Source organism: Saccopteryx bilineata, chromosome 3, assembly GCF_036850765.1.
Source record: "Saccopteryx bilineata isolate mSacBil1 chromosome 3, mSacBil1_pri_phased_curated, whole genome shotgun sequence".
In the NCBI taxonomy this organism is placed as follows: domain Eukaryota; kingdom Metazoa; phylum Chordata; class Mammalia; order Chiroptera; family Emballonuridae; genus Saccopteryx; species Saccopteryx bilineata.
Window position 1 is genome coordinate 205806794 of NC_089492.1, and position 18279 is coordinate 205825072.

At 36.6% G+C, this 18279-nt stretch overlaps 1 protein-coding gene across 1 annotated transcript in view; it reads right to left on the reverse strand.

Moving 5' to 3' along the window:
• The window catches only part of HFM1 (helicase for meiosis 1), a 164166-nt gene that overhangs the window by 62415 nt on the left and 83472 nt on the right, over window positions 1–18279 (reverse strand). Inside the window, exons 23-29 of the mRNA XM_066266521.1 lie at window positions 13637–13734; window positions 13420–13551; window positions 12510–12595; window positions 11357–11440; window positions 11073–11230; window positions 9519–9622; window positions 8911–9057 (exon numbers count right to left, since the gene is read on the reverse strand). Coding sequence (XP_066122618.1) covers window positions 8911–9057; window positions 9519–9622; window positions 11073–11230; window positions 11357–11440; window positions 12510–12595; window positions 13420–13551; window positions 13637–13734 — 809 coding nt within the window. The remainder of the gene's footprint in view (window positions 1–8910; window positions 9058–9518; window positions 9623–11072; window positions 11231–11356; window positions 11441–12509; window positions 12596–13419; window positions 13552–13636; window positions 13735–18279) is intronic.

Below are 18279 nucleotides of genomic sequence, written 5' to 3' on the forward strand. Positions count from 1 at the left end.
CAAAGCCCATACTTCTTACCGGAATGCATTTAAAGGATAAGAAGGTTAAATGCCTAATGTTCATATATTAAGAATTGGCCTGAAAAAAATATTTTAAAATGTTTACAACTAAAAACTAGTTTTCACACTGCTATATCTTTAAAATAGCAAAAATATTTTTCTATCTTCTACAAAAATTTTTATCTCTTGGACTATTACTATATATGAGAAACTACTGCTAAAAGAATGTTTTCAAAGAGTTGTAGAAAGTATAGAAAGAACTTTTAATTACATTATGAACTCTTAGGTGCATACTTTTGTTTTATCTAAGGTCTTATAATTTGACGATGTATAATATAAAATATTTGAACTTGCAATCACATTTGAAAATAATCATTTAACACCTATAGTCTCTGAACTAAATATCAGTTTGTATCATTTAATAGTATGGTCTAAAAAGAAGCCAGAAAAACTGGTTTTGAGAAAGCCCAAATTTTGTTTCCACATTAGTAGTGTAAATTTGACCCCTTCATTGTGTCAGTTGCTAAGAAGGACAATGCAGATTGTGTATGTATGTTATATTTAAAGGTATACTTGTTGAGCAAATGAGTTTGTAAAATTTGTGCTATTTGAGTTGGCTCACTTTTATTGTTAAAAATGGCGCTGGTCTGTGAAATTACTAATTACCTCCCTGCCTGGGAAGGGCCATTGTTATGCTAATGATGCTGGAGGAGGGGTTTTTGAGCCAAAAAGTTCTGAAAAGAGCAGAGAAGAAGTGGAAAGAGGAGGAAGCCATTTTTGCAGAGTGAGAGCAGAGGGAACACAGAGTGCTGAAGAAGAAGCCATGTTAGCAGAGATGAGGGGCTTTTGTGAGCTCTGCTGAGACTGGTGGGGGCCTTTGATTCTAGGAAAAACTGAAGAAGATACTCCTGGTTGGGAAACCAGAGAATGTGTAAGTGGCTTTGGGAGCCCTGTGTGTGCTTACTCACCAGCCAGTGTGAGACTAGAATAAAAGAATGGCCCATCAGTTTTTGGCTCCACTCTTTCTTTACTGTCTGTCTGAATCTAATGGGAACCTGCACCTGAATGGCCGCGATGGCAGCAACTACTGGCCGTACACTTATGTATCTTTATTTGGGGATATATTAATTTGCATATAAGAACGGAATGATGCAATTAAGATGTTCATAAGATTTAGGATGGTTGTGTATATGAAGGGTGTGTGTTTGTGTGTAATAAAACAGTTGTCTGGCAGGAAGCATCTTTTATCTGTTTTCCACAGGGTAGTGCTTATAAAAGGCTCATGCTAGTAGGAAGTATAATAAACATCCCAAATTTTTACTACAGTTGCAAGTAACAGAAACTATCCAAGCTATTTCTTAAAACAAGTGGTAGGTAGGGTTTTAAAATGTATTACATGAACACAGATAGCTCACAGGATCCAAAAGCAGTAATGCAGCTAGGAAGCATCAGGAGGGACTGAAACCAAGAAGTAGAAAGTCATCAGAACCCTGCCTGGGACATTCTCACCTTTGCTCCTCTTTGTACCTCTGCTTTACTCCTCTCATCCAAATTCTCCACAGATGGTACAAACTCTCCGCAAATGGTAAATGGCTACCTTATAAGCAGTGCTGGGATTCAGCTGGTTTGTACCGGTTTGGCAGAGCCAATACCTAATTTTTTGTTAAGTTTGATGAACTAGCTGTTAAAATGGCACTTGTAATCAGGATTCTCTCTAAGGTGGGTGCCTAGGTAGCTGCCCAATGTGGAAATCACAAATTTTCATTCCTTATTTTTTTTAATGTTCATCTGTGTGACAGTGTATTCTAAGTGCCCTCAGCAATGTTCTTCCATCCACAGGTGAAAAAAATTGCAAGTGAGGACACCAATCAACAAGCAATATGGTGCGTGACCAGGTGGTGGTGCAGTGGATAGAGCATCGGACTGGGATGTGGAGGACCCAGGTTCGAGACCCCGAAGTTGCCATCTTGAGTGCGGGCTCATCTGGTTTGAGCAAGGCTCACCAGCTTGAGCTCAAGGTTGCTGGCTTGAGCAAGGGGTCACTCGGTCTGCTGCAGCCCCACATCAAGGCACATATGAGAAAGCAATCAATGAACAACTAAGGTGTCACAATGAAAAACTAATGATTGATGCTTCTCATCTCTCTCCGCTCCTGTCTCACTGTCCGTATGTATCCCTCTCTCTGACTCTCTCTGTCTCTGTAAAAAAAAAAAAAAAAAAAAAAAAAAAGCAATATGGAAATATCTTAAATAACAGTTTTCTTGATTTTTGTCAGGTATTATTTAGTATTTTTTCATTAATATTTAAAAACTCTTAAAACATAATCTAGTTTTGTGTACTTCTTTTATTGTTCTTATTTAAGTATTAAATTCATGAAATAATAAACCACCTTTTGGTATATTGGTTTTTTATACTTAAAACAGTCAATAGGACAGAGAACTGATTGTTAACTTATTTGACTTCCACCACTGCTTATAATTCTGAGTTTATACCTTCTAGTGCAGTCCTAATTCTAAATTGTCTTTCTTACACTATTTTCTTCCTTCTTGGAATTTGAACTTGGGACTGATTAAAAGAATATTACCTTGGTTCCTGATATTTTTAGTATAAAGAAAATAAGTATCTGAGGAAAATGTAGTATAAATACGGCAAACAGGACTTCCTTCTGTGATGTTGTAGTTGGTTCTAAGAAAAAGGGGGTCATTGAAAGCTAGGAAGAAACCTTCTTCCTTTTATGTTTCCAAACATATACACCATGAATTTTTTTCCTTCAGAAAAAAAAGAAGGAAAAAGGAAAGTACTTCCTTCTAAAAGAAAATATGGTATAGCATCAACATGGTAACATTTAGAAAACACTTCATAGTCTTAACATTTCCACATACACTTTTTCATTTGCTTACTAACACAATCATTTAAGTAGGTATTCCTCCGATTTCATTCCACAGGTACTTATTGAGAATCTACAATGTACCACTTTTAAGATATGTTTTGGAGACAATGATAGACATGCTGACATATTGGATATGGGATAAGAGAAAGAAAATAATCAAGAATGATTCCTAAGTTAAAGTCTTGAGCAGCTTGGTGAATTAAACAGGTGGTAGGACCACTAAGTGAAAAAAAAAATGAGAGAGAAATAGGTACAGAAGATGAAGGATGGAGAAAGGAAGAGCAGGTCACAAGTTCAGATTTGTTAAATTTTACTGGCCTGAAAAAACTGCAAATAGAACTACCTTATGACCCAGCAATCCCTCTACTGGGTATATACCCCAAAACCTCAGAAATATTGATACGTGAAGACACATGTAGCCCCATGTTCATTGCAGCACTGTTCACAGTGGCCAAGACATGGAAACAACCAAAAAGCCCTTCAATAGAAGACTGGATAAAGAAGATGTGGCACATATACACTATGGAATACTACTCAGCCATAAGAAATGATGACATCAGATCATTTACAGCAAAATGGTGGGATCTTGATAACATTATAAGGAGTGAAATAAGTAAATCAGAAAAAAACAAGAACTACATGATTCCATACATTGGTGGAACATAAAAATGAGACTAAGAGACATGGACAAGAGTGTGGTGGTTACCAAGGGTGGGGGGGGGGAGGGAGGACATGGGAGGGAGGGAGGGAGAGAGTTAGGGGGAGGGGGAGGGGCACAGAGAACTAGATGGAGGGTGACGGAGGACAATCTGACTTTGGGCGAGGGGTTTGCAACATAATTTGATGACAAAATAACCTAGACATGTTTTCTTTGAATATATGTACCCTGATTTATTAATGTCATCCCATTAACATTAATAAAAATTTATTAAAAAAAAAAAATTTTACTGGCCTGTGGAACATCCAAATGGAGATACTCAGTAGACAGCTTTATATATTAGTGGCATTTAAAGTCATACAACTGGATAAGATCACCTAGGAAAATAACGTAGACAGTAAAAGGGAGGCCTGGGATTGAGTCTTAGGTAACTCCAACATTTAGAAGTCAGAGAAAGAGAAGGGTAAGAAAAATATGAAAAAAGTAGCCTTTGAGAAAGAGGGCAAGTCAGGGAAGAGTAGTGTCATGGAAACATTCCTTCATTTGCTTATTAAACGCAACCATTTAAGTAAGTATTTTAAGGACAATTAAAAAAAAGTGATCAGTGGTGTTGAATGCTGTTAAGAGATAGTTATCCTCATTTTACAGATTTGGAAACTAAAGGTCAGGGATACTGTAATTTGCAAATACCACAACAAGCAGTATATATCAGAGCCAAAATTTAGAACCCACATTTCTTTCTTTCTTTCTTTTTTCTAATGTGACAGAGACAGACTGAGAGACAGGAAGGGAGAGAGATGAGAAGCATCAATTCTTTGTTGCAGCTCCTTAGTTGTTCATTGATTAATTTCTCATATGTGCCTTGACCAGGTGGCTACAGCAGAGCAAGTGACCCCTTGCTCAAGCCAGTGATCTTGGGCTTCAAGCCAGTGATCTTTGGGCTCAAGCCAGCAACCATGGGGTCAATGTCAATGATCCCACGCTCAAGCCAGTAACCTTTGGGCTCAAGCCAGCAACCATGGGGTCAATGTCAATGATCCCACGCTCAAGCCAGTGACCCCGTGCTCAAGCTGGTGAGCCCATGCTCAAGCCAGTGACCTCAGGGTTTCAAACCTGGGTCCTCTCTGTCCCAGTCTGACGCTCTATCCAGAGCCACCACCTGGTCAAGCAGACCCACATTTCTAACTCAAATTCTTTTTATCTAACTTTTTGTTTAACTATATATAAAAAACTAATTTTTACTTATTTTCTAAAATTTTATTTAAGTATATATAAATACAGAAAAGTAAATGTATAGTAAATGTATGGCCACAATGAATTCTCATACTGAACACACCTGTGTAACTAACACCTATATTATGCAACAGAAGATCATCAGCACCTCTAAAAACCAATCTTATGCCCCCTTTCAGTCATCTCTGCCAAGATTATCCCTTATCCTGACTCTTATATATGACAGAGACAGAGAGACAGAAAGAGTGGCAGATAGGGACAGACAGAGAGATGAAAAGCATCAATTCTTCATTGCTGCATCTTAGTTGTTTGTTGATTGCTTTCTCATATGTGCTTTGACCGGGGGGCTACAGAAGAGCAGAGTGACCCCTTGCTAAAGCCAGAAACCTTGGCCTTAAGCCAGTGACATGGGGCTTTAAACCAGTGACCTTTGGGCTTAAACCAGCGACCATGGGGTCATGTCTATGATCCTGCACTCAAGCCAGCAACACCGTGCTCAAGCTGGTAAGCCCTTGCTCAAGCTGGATGAGCCCTCCCTCAATCCAGCAAGCTCAGAGTTTTGAACCAGCATCCTCTGCATCCCAGTCTGACGCTCTATCTACTGCGTCACCGCCTGGTCAAGCCTGACTTTTAATAGTATATATTAGTTTATTGGTTTTCCAGGGCTGCAGTAACAAACTATCACAAACTGGGTGGTTTAAAATAATGGAAATGTATTCTGTTATGGTTCTGGAATCTAGAAGTCTACAATCAAGGTGTTGGCTAAACATACTCCCTCTGAAATCTCTCCGAGGGGATCCTGCCTTGCCTCTTCCAGCTTCTGATAGTTCAAGGAGTTCCTCGGCTTGTGGCAACTCCAATCGCTGCCTCTTTCCTCTTTCTTTGTATGACTGTTTCTCTCTGGGTCTGAGTCTTCCTATGAAGTTCTCCTCTCTGTAACTATGTATCTTTTCTCACAAGTACACCAGTCATATCAGATTAGAGTAGATTCATATTTTAACTTGATTATATCTGCAAAGACCCTATTTCCAAATAAGGTCACATTCACAGGTAATAGGAATTAGAACATCACCGTATGTTTGGAGGGGACACAATTCAACCCAATACAATATTACCTATAATTGTAATTTATATAAATGGAATCACATAGTATTACCCTTTTTGTGTCTGCCTTCTTTTGCTTAACATTATGGTAGAGAAATCCATTCATACTGTTGTGTGTAGTGGTAGGCCATTTATTCTCAATGCTCTATAGCAGGGGTCCCCAAACTTTTTACAAAGAGGGCCAGTTCACTGTCCCTCAGACTGTTGGAGGGCTGGACTATAAAAAAACTATGAACAAATCCCTATGCACACTGCACATATCTTATTTTAAAGTAAAAAAAAAATGAAACAGGAACAAATACAATATTTAAAATAAAGAACAAGTAAATTTAAATCAATAAACTGACCAGTATTTCAATGGGAACTATGTTCCTCTCACTGACCACCAATGAAAGAGGTGCCCCTCCTGGAAGTGCGGCGAGAGCCAGATAAATGGCCTCAGAGGGCCACATGTGGCCCGCGGGCCGTAGTTTGGGGACCCCTGCTCTATAGCAAGAATTGGCAAACTATGGTCCACAGGCTGGCCACCTATTTTTGTAAACAAAGTTTTATTGGAGTACAGCTATGCCCAGTCATCTATATATTGCCTATGGTTGCTTTTGAATTACAGAGACAGAGTTGCATTGTTGCAAAGGAGACCATATGGCTGACAAGCCTAAAATATTCACTATTTGGTCTTTTAAGAAAAAGTTTGCCAACCCTGTAGAATTCTATCGGGTCAGTATAACACAATTTATTTGTCTGGTGAACTATTTGATGAGCATTTGGCTGGTTTCTAATTTAAGACTAATGCAATACTAGTAATATGAACATTCCAAAATATGCCTTTTGGTGAACACATATGCATACTTTTGTTGGGTATATACGCAGAAGGGGAATTTCTGACTCACAGAATACCCATATGTTAAGCTTCAGTAAATACTACTAGTTCCAAAGTAGTTGAACCAACATATACTCACATTAGTGATATAGAGTAATGGATGTTACATAGCCTCATCAATATTTTGTATTTTCTTTTCAATTTAAATCCTTTTAGTGGTTGTAGAGTGATATCTCATTATACTATAATTTTTTTCTTTTTAAATTTATTGGGGAGACATTGTTTAATAAAATTATAAAGGTTTCAAGTGTATAACTCTATGACACATCATCTGTATATTGCACTGTGTTCCCACATCCAAAGTCAAATCTTCTTTCTATAGATTAATTTTAATAAAATACTCATTCATATGTTCTTAACTGTTTGGATATCCTCTATTTTGAAGTGTATGTTAACTCGTGTGCTCATTTTCCTAATACCTTCTCTTTTTCTTACAAACATAGAAGTTCTTTATGTTAAGTATAATAAGTTCTTTGCCAGTACATCAGTTTGCTAAGGCTGCTGGAACAAAGTGCTGCAAAGTGGCTTAAACAAGAGAAGTTTTCACAATTCTGGAGGCTACAATTCCAAGATCCAGGTGTTAACAGGGTTGGTTTCTTCTGAGGCCCCATTCTTTGTCTTACAGATAGTTGTCTCTGTGTCTTCTCATGGTCATCCCTCTGTGTGTTTGTGTCCTAATTTCCCCTTCTTAAAAAGATACCAGTTATATTGGACTAGAGCCCACCCTAATTACCTCCTTTTAACTTAATTACTTCTTTACAGACTCTCAGATAAGGTCAAATTCTAAGGTACTAGAGGTGAAGATTTCAACATACAAATTTTGGAAGGACACAGTTCTGCCCAAAACAGCCTGGTATGTGTAGTGTAATTTTTCTCACTCTGCGGTTGCCTTTCCCTCTCTTAATGGTGTCTTTTAATGAACAGAAATTCTTAATTTTAATATGATCAAATTCATCAAGTGGTTTTATAATTAGCACTCTTTGTGTCGTTTTAAAAATCAACCTATTCCAAGGTCTTAAGGATCTATTTTTATTTCTAAAGGTTTTATTGCTTTCCTTTCACATTTAAATCAGCCATATATTTGTAAATAACTTTTGTGTAGTAGAGCCTGAAGTCAGGGTCAAGGCATAATTTTTATTATGAACATCCATTGATCTAGCACCATTTAAAGAAAAGACCATCCTTTCTCCACTGCATGATACTGTCACATTTGGCATGATACTGATTTTGTCATAAATCAGTAACTCTATATCTGTAGGTCCATTGGTTAATCTATCCAACCTATGCCTGTATTACACTCTCTCAATTTCTATCTAGTAAAGTAAGTAGTTCAGTTATATTTTCTCAAGTTTGTCTTGACTATTCTTGTTCTTCTGAATTTTTGCATTAATTTTATAATCAATGATTGTTTCAGAAAAAATACCTGCTGGTATTGGGATTGCATGACTCTAAAGATTGATTTAGGGAGAACTGACATCTTTATAATATTGAATCTTTTAATCTTTAAAATAGTATATCACTCAATTAATTATATTTTCCTTAAGTTCTTTGCAATAATGATTTATAATTTTCATTTAGTGGTTTTAAATATCCTTTGCTACTGTACTAGGTATTTGAGATATCTGATGAATTTTATTATTTTTTAAAATTTATTTATTGATTTTAGAAAGAGAGAAAGGAAGGGAGAGACAGAAACATCAATCTGTTCCTGTATGTGCCTTGTCCAGGGATAGAACCTGCAACCTATGTGTATTAGAATGATGCTTTCACCAAACGAGCTATCTGGCCAGGGTTCTGTTGCAATTTTAATTGGTAGTTTTAAAATGATAATTTCTACCTTTCTTTCTTTGGCTGGTCTATAATAATAGAATTTATTTTTAACTTAAAATATAATTCATACCATAAAATCCATCCCTTTAAAGTATACAATTCAGTGTGTTTCAGTATATTCCCAAGGTTGTGCAACTGCCAATACACTTTAAATCCAGAATACTGTCATCACCACAAAAAGAAATCACATACCTATTATCAGTGGCTCCTCATTTTTCCTATCTCTAGTCCCTTCCAACCACTAATATACACACACAGTCCTCCGTAGTCATATCTTTGCTTTAATGCAAAACAGGAATACATATAGCTATTTACCATTATTGGGTTCTCCTATAGTAGATCTATCTGAATGTTCAGAATGGAAAATCTCTGTTTCTGATTTTCTTTGCATAATTATTTGATTTCCAAATCTCTTGGGTCCTAAGTAAAAAACTGTAAATATCTGCTGAATATCAAGTCCAACTGGAAAAAAGCAAAAAGCATGTAAGTGCAATTAAAATCTTATAAATCCATACATGAGACCATTTATTTGTTTTTATATCACTTATATTTTTGTACTTTTTTAACTAAAAGGACTAATAAGCTCAGGAAATAAAAATGCAAAGAAAACAGTTTAAAAATGAAAATTTATGCATTACCATAAAGATAAAAATCAATGTTCCTACAATAATTGATGTTTAGCTATCTTGGAAAATAAGATACTATAAATGAAGAGATAAAATTTTAATATTGTTATCTTAGTCCATGCTGTCTTTTACATATCTAAATATATAAAATTTCCTTTAAAATGACTCATATTATTTAAATCAATTATTTTTATACATCATTAATGCATATTGTTGTTCTGTTTCAGCATAAAAAAATAATTTTTATATGCTATCATATTCTTTACTTTTATGGCTCCATCACTTCAATGAACTTACCATATTCAGAACTAACTAGATTTATGCTAAGTTCTTCAGATTTAAAAGCTCTCTTCACATCAATCTTTTTGGCCCAATTTCCAGCTTTTAGCAAAACAGAATCCCTGAAAAAGAGCAATTTATGCATCATTTAATTAATGATCCAAACACTAAATGAAATAATAGATTAACTTCCAAAAGCTGATTAATCCTAAAATACCTCCTATCTGGTAGTAAACTGAAGTCAGTATTGAAAATTACTTTCTCCAGATTCTTTGAAGAGAAAATGGAGCATCAATGGAATCTCCATGACCAAAATTTTCTTAACTACACAGTGACTCAACAGCTGATTCCAAGTTGCACTGATTCAAGTCAGGCCCACCTGAATAAACAGTTGCTATCAATAAGCCATGAACTCGCTCCTAAACATCATTACTTTAAAATAGCTATACATAAATTACATGACTTTATGAGAACTTCAATAGTATCTTTACAATTGATAGTTTGTATCTAATAACATCACAAACAAATCAACAACGAATTCTGTGAATTTATTGTAATCTCATATAATCAAGGCTGTTATTAGATTTCATTGTCAAACAGAGAATAAAGATTTGTGCAATGATATATTTGTTAGTTATGGTAAATTGCAGGAGAGTAGTTAGCAGTGAAAGGGATATCCTGTCAGTCACTGCAGTCCTTTAAGGAACCTTGCGTGGGAAATTTTAGGAAGGTATTTTCCAGTCCACTGGCAACAATTAGGAGATTCCTATTTCAGGTCACTACCATTCCTGAGTCTACAAGTACATACAGTAATATGATTAGATGTATAGGCTTTAGAGTCAGATGCTTGGGTTCAAATCTAAACTTTACCTACATGACCATGAACAAACTGATTCAACTCTTTTGGTGTCAATTTCTTCCCCTATAAAATATAAATAATAATAGCACTTGTCTCCTATAGAGATTAAACAATTAAATACCTGGAACCTACAAAGTGCTCAAAAAATATTAGCTATAGCTATAACTGATATCTTTAAAGTATGTTTATGACATCTTGGGGAAAATAATAGTATTAAAAAAAGGCTCAAGTAAAAATTACAGAATAGCATGCTAGAGAACTAGGTATAAGGGAAGTATTTCCTTCATATATTTTATTTGGTTGGCTGGATCCTACAATGAAGCTATAGTAGTTTGTTATATTTTAAATTTGGAAATAGAAGATGTATTTTAAAGTAAGTAAAGTCATGAATGAGTAGAGAAAAGCAACAAATTAAAGACGTTCAGCAACAGTGGACTGTAACTATTTCTAAAGGTTAACTACTCATTTCTTTCAAATGATTGTAATAGATTTTATACTTTGTTCATTAGAGTACTAAATATAATAATGTGAAATAACAGACCCAATGTTAATATCTTCCTTAATAGACAAATAAAGAAACTCTCCCATTATAGTGTCAGAAAAATATAATTTAATTGATCTCACAGTGATTGTATTACTTCTTATCCTCAGTGGAATTTTTCTTTCATACTATATGCTTAGAAATAAAATCAAATAAAAATTTTTACACTTACATAATTTTGTGCTTATAAACTAGTTGATTATCTGCATCACCTATGATTATGGTAACATAGTGAGAATCTGGTGCTGTTCTTTTAGTTTGTAGCTGTTCAAAGTTTCTTAATACAATGGTCACTAATATTTCCGCCACAGTATCACTATATCTTGCAATCTTTAAAAAGGATAGACATAAAAATTGTTAAAAATAACCTTACTACTCATATTCAGCTCCAACTCAGCTATGGGTAGCATTTTTCCTGATAAAATAATTAAAATAGCTAAAAAACAAAATATTTACCTGTTCCACTTCAAGTTCATATTTTGGAAGATACATCACTGTCTCTTTTATTTGAGTTCCAAAAGGGGGATGTCTATTTAAAATCTAAAAACATTGATTTTATCATACTCTTAATACAACACTAAAAATTCTTTTAGTAAAATACTTTTTATAGTTAATAGTTTTAATGCTTATTACTTAAAACCTTAAGTTAAAATACTTTTGACTATGAGAAGGAAAGTAATTTTTAATAAAAATAAAAATATAAAAAGTTAAGCTTGACCCTGGCCGGCTGGCTCAGTGGTAGAGCATCGGCCTGGCGTGCAGGAGTCCCGGGTTTGATTCCTGGCCAGGGCACACAGGAGAAGCACCCATCTGCTTCTCCACCCCTCCCCTTCTCCTTCCTCTCTCTCTCTCTTCCCCTCCTGCAGCCAAGGCTCCATTGGAGTAAAGTTTGCCGGGCACTGGGTATGGCTCTGTGGCCTCTGCCTCAGGTGCTAGAATGGCTCTGGTTGCAGCAGAGCAATGCCCCAAGATGGGCAGAGCATCGCCCCCTGGTGGGCATGCTGGGTGGATCCTGGTCGGGCGCATGCGGGAGTCTGTCTGACTGCCTCCCCGTTTCCAGCTTCGGAAAAATACCCCCCCCCAAAAAAAGTTAAGCTTTAGAATTCACATAGAATACAGGCAACACTAGAAATAAGTGAGTAATGCCTGACCAGGCGGATGCGCAGTAAATAGAGTGTCAACCTGGGACGCTGAGGACACAGGTTTGAAATCCTGATGTCGCCAGCTTGAGTGAAGGCTCATCAGCTTGAGCATGGGGTCACTGGCTTGAGAGTAGGATCATAGACATGAACCCATGGTCGCTGGCTTGAGCCCAAAGTTCACTGGCTTAAAGCCCAAGATCACTGGCTTGATCCCAAGGTCGCTGGCTTAGCAAGGGGTCACTCACTCTGCTTTAGCCACCCGGTCAAGGCACATATGAGAAAGCAATCAATGAACAACTTAGCAGCTGAAATGAAGAACTGATGTTTCTCATCTCCCTTCCTGTCTGTCCCTGTCTGTCCCTCTCTGTATCTCTGTGACAAAAAGAAAGAAAGAAAGAAAGAAAGAAAGAAAGAAAGAAAGAAAGAAAGAAAGAAAGAAAGAAAGAAAGAAAGAAAATATTAAATACCTGTTCAAGTTCTCTTGCATCTGTTTCTTCTATTTTTTTAAAGGAAGTCAAACCTGCATTAACCATTGCATTTGACAATGTTATACCTGTGAGAAATTAATCAAGCAGCAGATTTTAAACAATCCATTTTAAACTAAATCTATACTTAAATATTTAACTACATTAGTAAAAAAAATTATTACAGATCCAGCCTAATAACTAATTTTTTAAAGTTTTAAAAAAATGTTTCCAGTTATATTAGTTGGGTTGTGATATTATTTAATTGTTCATATTTTCTTTTTTTAAATTGAAATAAAATATGCATTTGCTTGCTTTACAAAAGAAAGAGGAACTCTTTGGTTCACAGGATGACTAAGCCCTTAGTTTTATCATATGTCATCCACTGAGCAAGTACCAAGAGACACTTATTATTATACATACTTGTGTTTGAAAAAGGCAACATGATTCAGGGATAAGAATATTGCTTTATGAAGCTATGTCTTAGAGTTCTTTCTCTGCCTGTACCTAAATAAGATAATTGTACTCTACTGCCTAAAACTTCCAATGTCTTTCCATTGCATTTAGAATAAAATAACAATTTCCTTACTGTGGCCAACCTCCCTTACCTAGGACTTGACCACAGCCTACCTCTCCCATCTAATTTCCTACCATTATTCTCTTGCTGAATATCATCCAGCCACACTACTTTATTTTTGTTTCTTAAATACAGGGTTGGGCAAAATACAATTATTCAAGCTGGAATAAATAAAAATCAGATTTTAAAGACAGGTAAAGGACAGTACCTCATTTATGTCTACAAACATGGTTTTTCCTTATAAGTATATAATCAGCATAGAATAATTCTCCAAATAGTGAAGTACAAAATAAACTGCAGACATAGACAAACTGCTTGCCTGTTTTCAGTACCTACCAATTTTTTCCAGCTGTTTGGATACATGCAGAGAATTTTCCCAAAGTCTACATCTAAAGCATTTAGCTAAAATCAAACTGTTCAACAGTACAGCAAACTTCTTTTCTTGAAGAGCCACAAACTCTGACAACCCTAAAAAATAGTTTCCAATATTAAAGCTAGTACACAAGTTTACTGAAAAAAAAAATAGTGAAAATACATTAATCCTGTAACATACATCTTGTAATTCGTGAGCCGCTTCTGAAAATCTTCGCGGTATCTTGCGTCAAAGCAAAGTCTTGTATGGGAATGCATCCTAACTGAGCCTGAATAAGACTGGGGAAAAATAAATTTCATTATTCACTTTTAAAATTATCTCATAGTATTTGACATCACTGACTGAGGTATATCTTAAAATTCCTCTACTACATGATTCTGTATCTTGTATCATTGTTGCAAGTCATTGTTGACTGACTTTTCCCAATCTCCAGAAGTTCATTTCTCATTTCTCTGTTCTTTATTCACCTCTCTTTTTCCACCTTTCCCTCAAAAATCTCATTTCTTCTCAAGATTTTCATTATAATTTCTAGATTGAAAGCACTAGATTTCCTATGCTTACAGGGCACTCCAACTTAGACTTTTTTTTCCTTTTCTTGATTTTTAGAGTATGTTTATTTAAAGCTGGGGATAGAGAAACAAAGGAAGGGCTCAGGATAGGCGAAGCAACAGGAGAGAGCTTAGCTGGGTGCTTTGGTTCTCTAGAAACATTATAGGAAAGAAGCAAGTTAAGGCAGGGCTGTGATTGGCTCACTGAGAAGTCAGAGAAAGGGGGTCTTAGAGATAGGTTCAAAGATTTATACTGGAATGAGCTGCCCCTGCTCTCCTGGCTGTAAGTCTCATGGGGCTCCTTAGAGTTTAGGAGAAAGTTCACACCCAAGAAAGAAAAGGTATGGGTGTGTTCCAGAAAGAGCCCGCTAGGACTGTTTCTTTAATCTCAACACATCTAAAAATTTTGTCATATTCTCCAGTACAGTTCTGTCTTTAGGTTTTATTATATGTATTATGGAATATATACAATCTACATAATCAATAAATATTTATTAGGTGCCTATGTATAACAATCATAATATTAGGTGCTGAGGATTCTGTTCAACATATGAAGGTTGGTAGCATATTAGTTAATTATTAGAAATCAGCAGCTGCTTGGCTACAAAATTTGAGAGGTGTATGGTAAAAGGGGAGAGAAGGAGCTACCATCCACTGGGCCTACTATATTCCAGGTTCTTTGCTACCTGTTTTGCCTGTTTACCTACCTACCCAGACATTGATATACAAATAACTCTATGCATCTAACTAAAATTATTAGAGTCTCATGTATTAGTTTCTTGGGGAGGAATCTCTTGATAAGACCAAAGACTTTCAGATGTACAAGGGAATGGTAAAACAGTTATATTTCACGGTTTAATTTTAGCAGATGATATGTAAAAACAGAAGCAACCAACTCACTTCTTGGAATGAGTATATACAGATAAAAAGAACTATACATTACTTACTTCTTTTGGCTCTGATACAGGACTCTTTTTCAATATAATACTTTCCTGTCAGAAACCTTATTTAAAAAAAAAAAACAGTAACAAAACCGAAATGAGAGGGAGAGCAGGGATTTATTCCACTAGTTACAGGACCTTGGCAGAGCTGTCTCTCTCTACCAGCTAAGGCTAGACTGAGCTTGTCCTCAATAGAAATGGAAGTCTCACAAACTCAGGTGAGGTGGTACTTAATAGGGCAGAGCTGCACAGTAATTAAGTAATGACTAAACCAGGGTTATTATAAGGATTAAATGAAATGAAGTATTGATTCAACTATGACCAAACTACTGTATAGTGACTTAAATACAAATAGTTTATTCTCTGAGGTAAAAGAAATCCAAAGTTAGGGGAGTCCAGGGCTTAGTACAGTGGTCCTACAAGTCACCAGAGACCCAGGATCCTCCAATATTTTTCTCTGCCATGTATGGCTCCCATTCTTAAGCTATCTCATGGTGTAAGTCTGCTGAAGCTCCAGTTATTACACATTCACTCCACACAGCATGTTGGAGAGAGGTAAGGAGATGGGGATGAGAAATGATGCCCTGTTTAACACCTGAGTCCATTTCTTTGAGCAGCCCTCTAGAAAGATTAATCTAAAACTTCTTCCAACATCTCATTAGACAAATCTTAGTAATGGCCACATCTAGCTATAAAATTGACTGTGAAATATAATCTTTTTCCTGTAAAGGTAAGAATAAGTACTGGCACAGTTAGCAGCTTCCATCATAGGTATGTAAAGCATCTAATGTGTAGTGCCTGGAACAGAGCAACTATTCAAGAAATGGTTATTACGAGTTATTATTACCATTGGTTGAGCCATTTAACCCTTTTAGTGAGTTTTTTTCATGCTCACTGATCCCCAGAAGTGAATTTTTTTTTTTTCAAAAAATGAAATCAGTCCCAGTTACAGTTTTATTAACTTAAAATCATGTTTGTTTGATAGCCAATTTATGGATACAAGAAGAACATACTAATTGTAATTAGTTCCTTTACTGCTCCAGCTCAAAGGTTTTTCTTTGCTTGTTTGTTTTTTGTTACAGAGACAGAGAGAGAGTCAGAGGGAGGGATAGACAGGGACAGACAGACAGGAACGAACAGAGATGAGAAGCATCAATCATTAGTTTTTTGTTGCGACACCTTAGTTGTTCACTGATTGCTTTCTCATATGTGCCTTGACCATGGGGCTACAGCAGTCCGAGTAACCCCTTGCTTGAGCCAGCGACCTTGGGTCCAAGCTGGTGAGCTTTGCTCAAACCAGATGAGCCCGCGCTCAAACTGGCGACCTCAGGGTCTCGAACCTGAGTCCTCCGCATCCCAGTCCAACACTCTATCCACTGCGCCACTGCCTGGTTAGGCTCCAGCTCAAAGTTTAAAGATGTACATGTACAATCGTACTCTGGATGGTTAGAAGATGTGAGGGCGGACATGAACGTTCGTACTGCTCAAAAGGTTAAGATAGATTTTTTAGCTTCCAGTTAGTACATTAATAAAAATGATACCAGAACTTTACAAAACTTCTGTATCCTGGTCAACTTAGTAAATGAAGGTTTGTTCAGAAAAGGTCTGTGTACAAAGAGTAGAAATCCTTCAAATAAATAGAAGTTAAAACTGTATTATAATGCTGTGTAACTCCCCCTTAAGAGGAAAAGAAAGTTATTCTGAAACCATTTTTCTGCCTAAACATAAAATAAGAATGACCAAAGAAATCAACTGAGAGAAAAGTTCAAGATGGTACATGAAGGCTTCCAAATACTTACTCCTCATCAAATTCCATGAAATCAGACCTGGCCGGTTGGCTCAGAGATAGAACATCGGCCCAGCATATGGAAGTCCCAGGTTCGATTTTCAGCCAGGGCACACAGGAGGAACGCCCATCTGCTTCTCCACCCTTCCCCCTCCTTCCTCTCTATCTCTCTCTTCCCCTTCCCCAGCCAAGACTCCACTGGAGCAAAGTTGGCCCGAGAGCTGAGGATGGCTCCATAGCCTCCGCCTCAGGCACTAGAATGGCTCTGGCCTCGATGTAGCAACGCCCCAGATGGGCAGAGCATCGCCCCTTGGTGGGCATTCTGGGTGGATCCTGGTTGGGCGCATGCAGGAGTCTGTCTGACTGCCTCCCTGCTTCCAACTTCGGGAAAATACACACAAAAAATATTCCATGAAATGATAAACATGTGTATGTATCAATATGTTTATGTATATATGTCTCCATCCATAAAACTACAGGGAAGCAAGAGGATATGCCATTGGTGGACCAGAAAGCTGAATGTTAGAAACCAGATCTTTGAAAAAGATCAAATCTATGACAAAAACAAAACTGAAGGATATTATCCATAATATATGCAGAAGAATAAACAGATCAAGAAAGAGAAAGGGACCAAGATATAAAAGCAACTCAAGTGTTCATCAATAGATGAGTGGATAAAAAAGCTGTGGTTGGTGTGTGTGTGTATGTGTGTGTGTGTACCAACCATACACACACACACACACACACACACACATGCACTGAAATATTACTTGGCCATAAAAAAAGAATGAAATCTTACTATTAGTGACAGAATGGATGAACCTAGAGCAGGGGTCTGAAACTCGGGCCCGCGGGCCGCATGCGGCCCGCCCACCAATTTTGTGCTGCCCGCAGACTGGCCCGCAGACTAATCCACGAAGTTTGATTAGTCTGCGGGCAGCACAAAATTGGTGGGCGGGCCGCGAGTTTGAGACCCCTGACCTAGAGGGTATTATGTTAATGAAATAAGTCAGTCAGAGAAAAATTAACATGATATGATTTCACTTATATGTGGACTCTAAATAACAATATAAACATGTAACAAAACAGAAACAGATTCAGAAATACAGGAAACAGTTTGATAGCTGTCAGAAGGAGGGGGGCTAGGGACTGGGTGAAACAGGTAAAGGGATTGAAAAGTACAGATTGATAGTTACAAAATAGTTATGGCAATGTCAAGTACCATATAGGATATATAGTCAGTAATATTGTAATAACTATTTATGCTGCCAGGTAGGTACCTGTAATATTGAGGGTAACACTTAGTAAAGTAAATGGTTGCCTAACCCCTAAACTATAAACTGAAACTAATATAAAATAATACTGTAGATCTGCAAAATTCTGTGTAATGTTAAAAGTTTTTGATACCAAAGTTTTATTGTTTCCTTACATTTTATAATTTTGCATAATTTATTCTGAAACTAGTATTTGAAAGTTCATAACTATAATGTCTTACTTTTTTATTATATATTTTATTAATTAAAATAATTTTTGACCCCTTCAAAATAA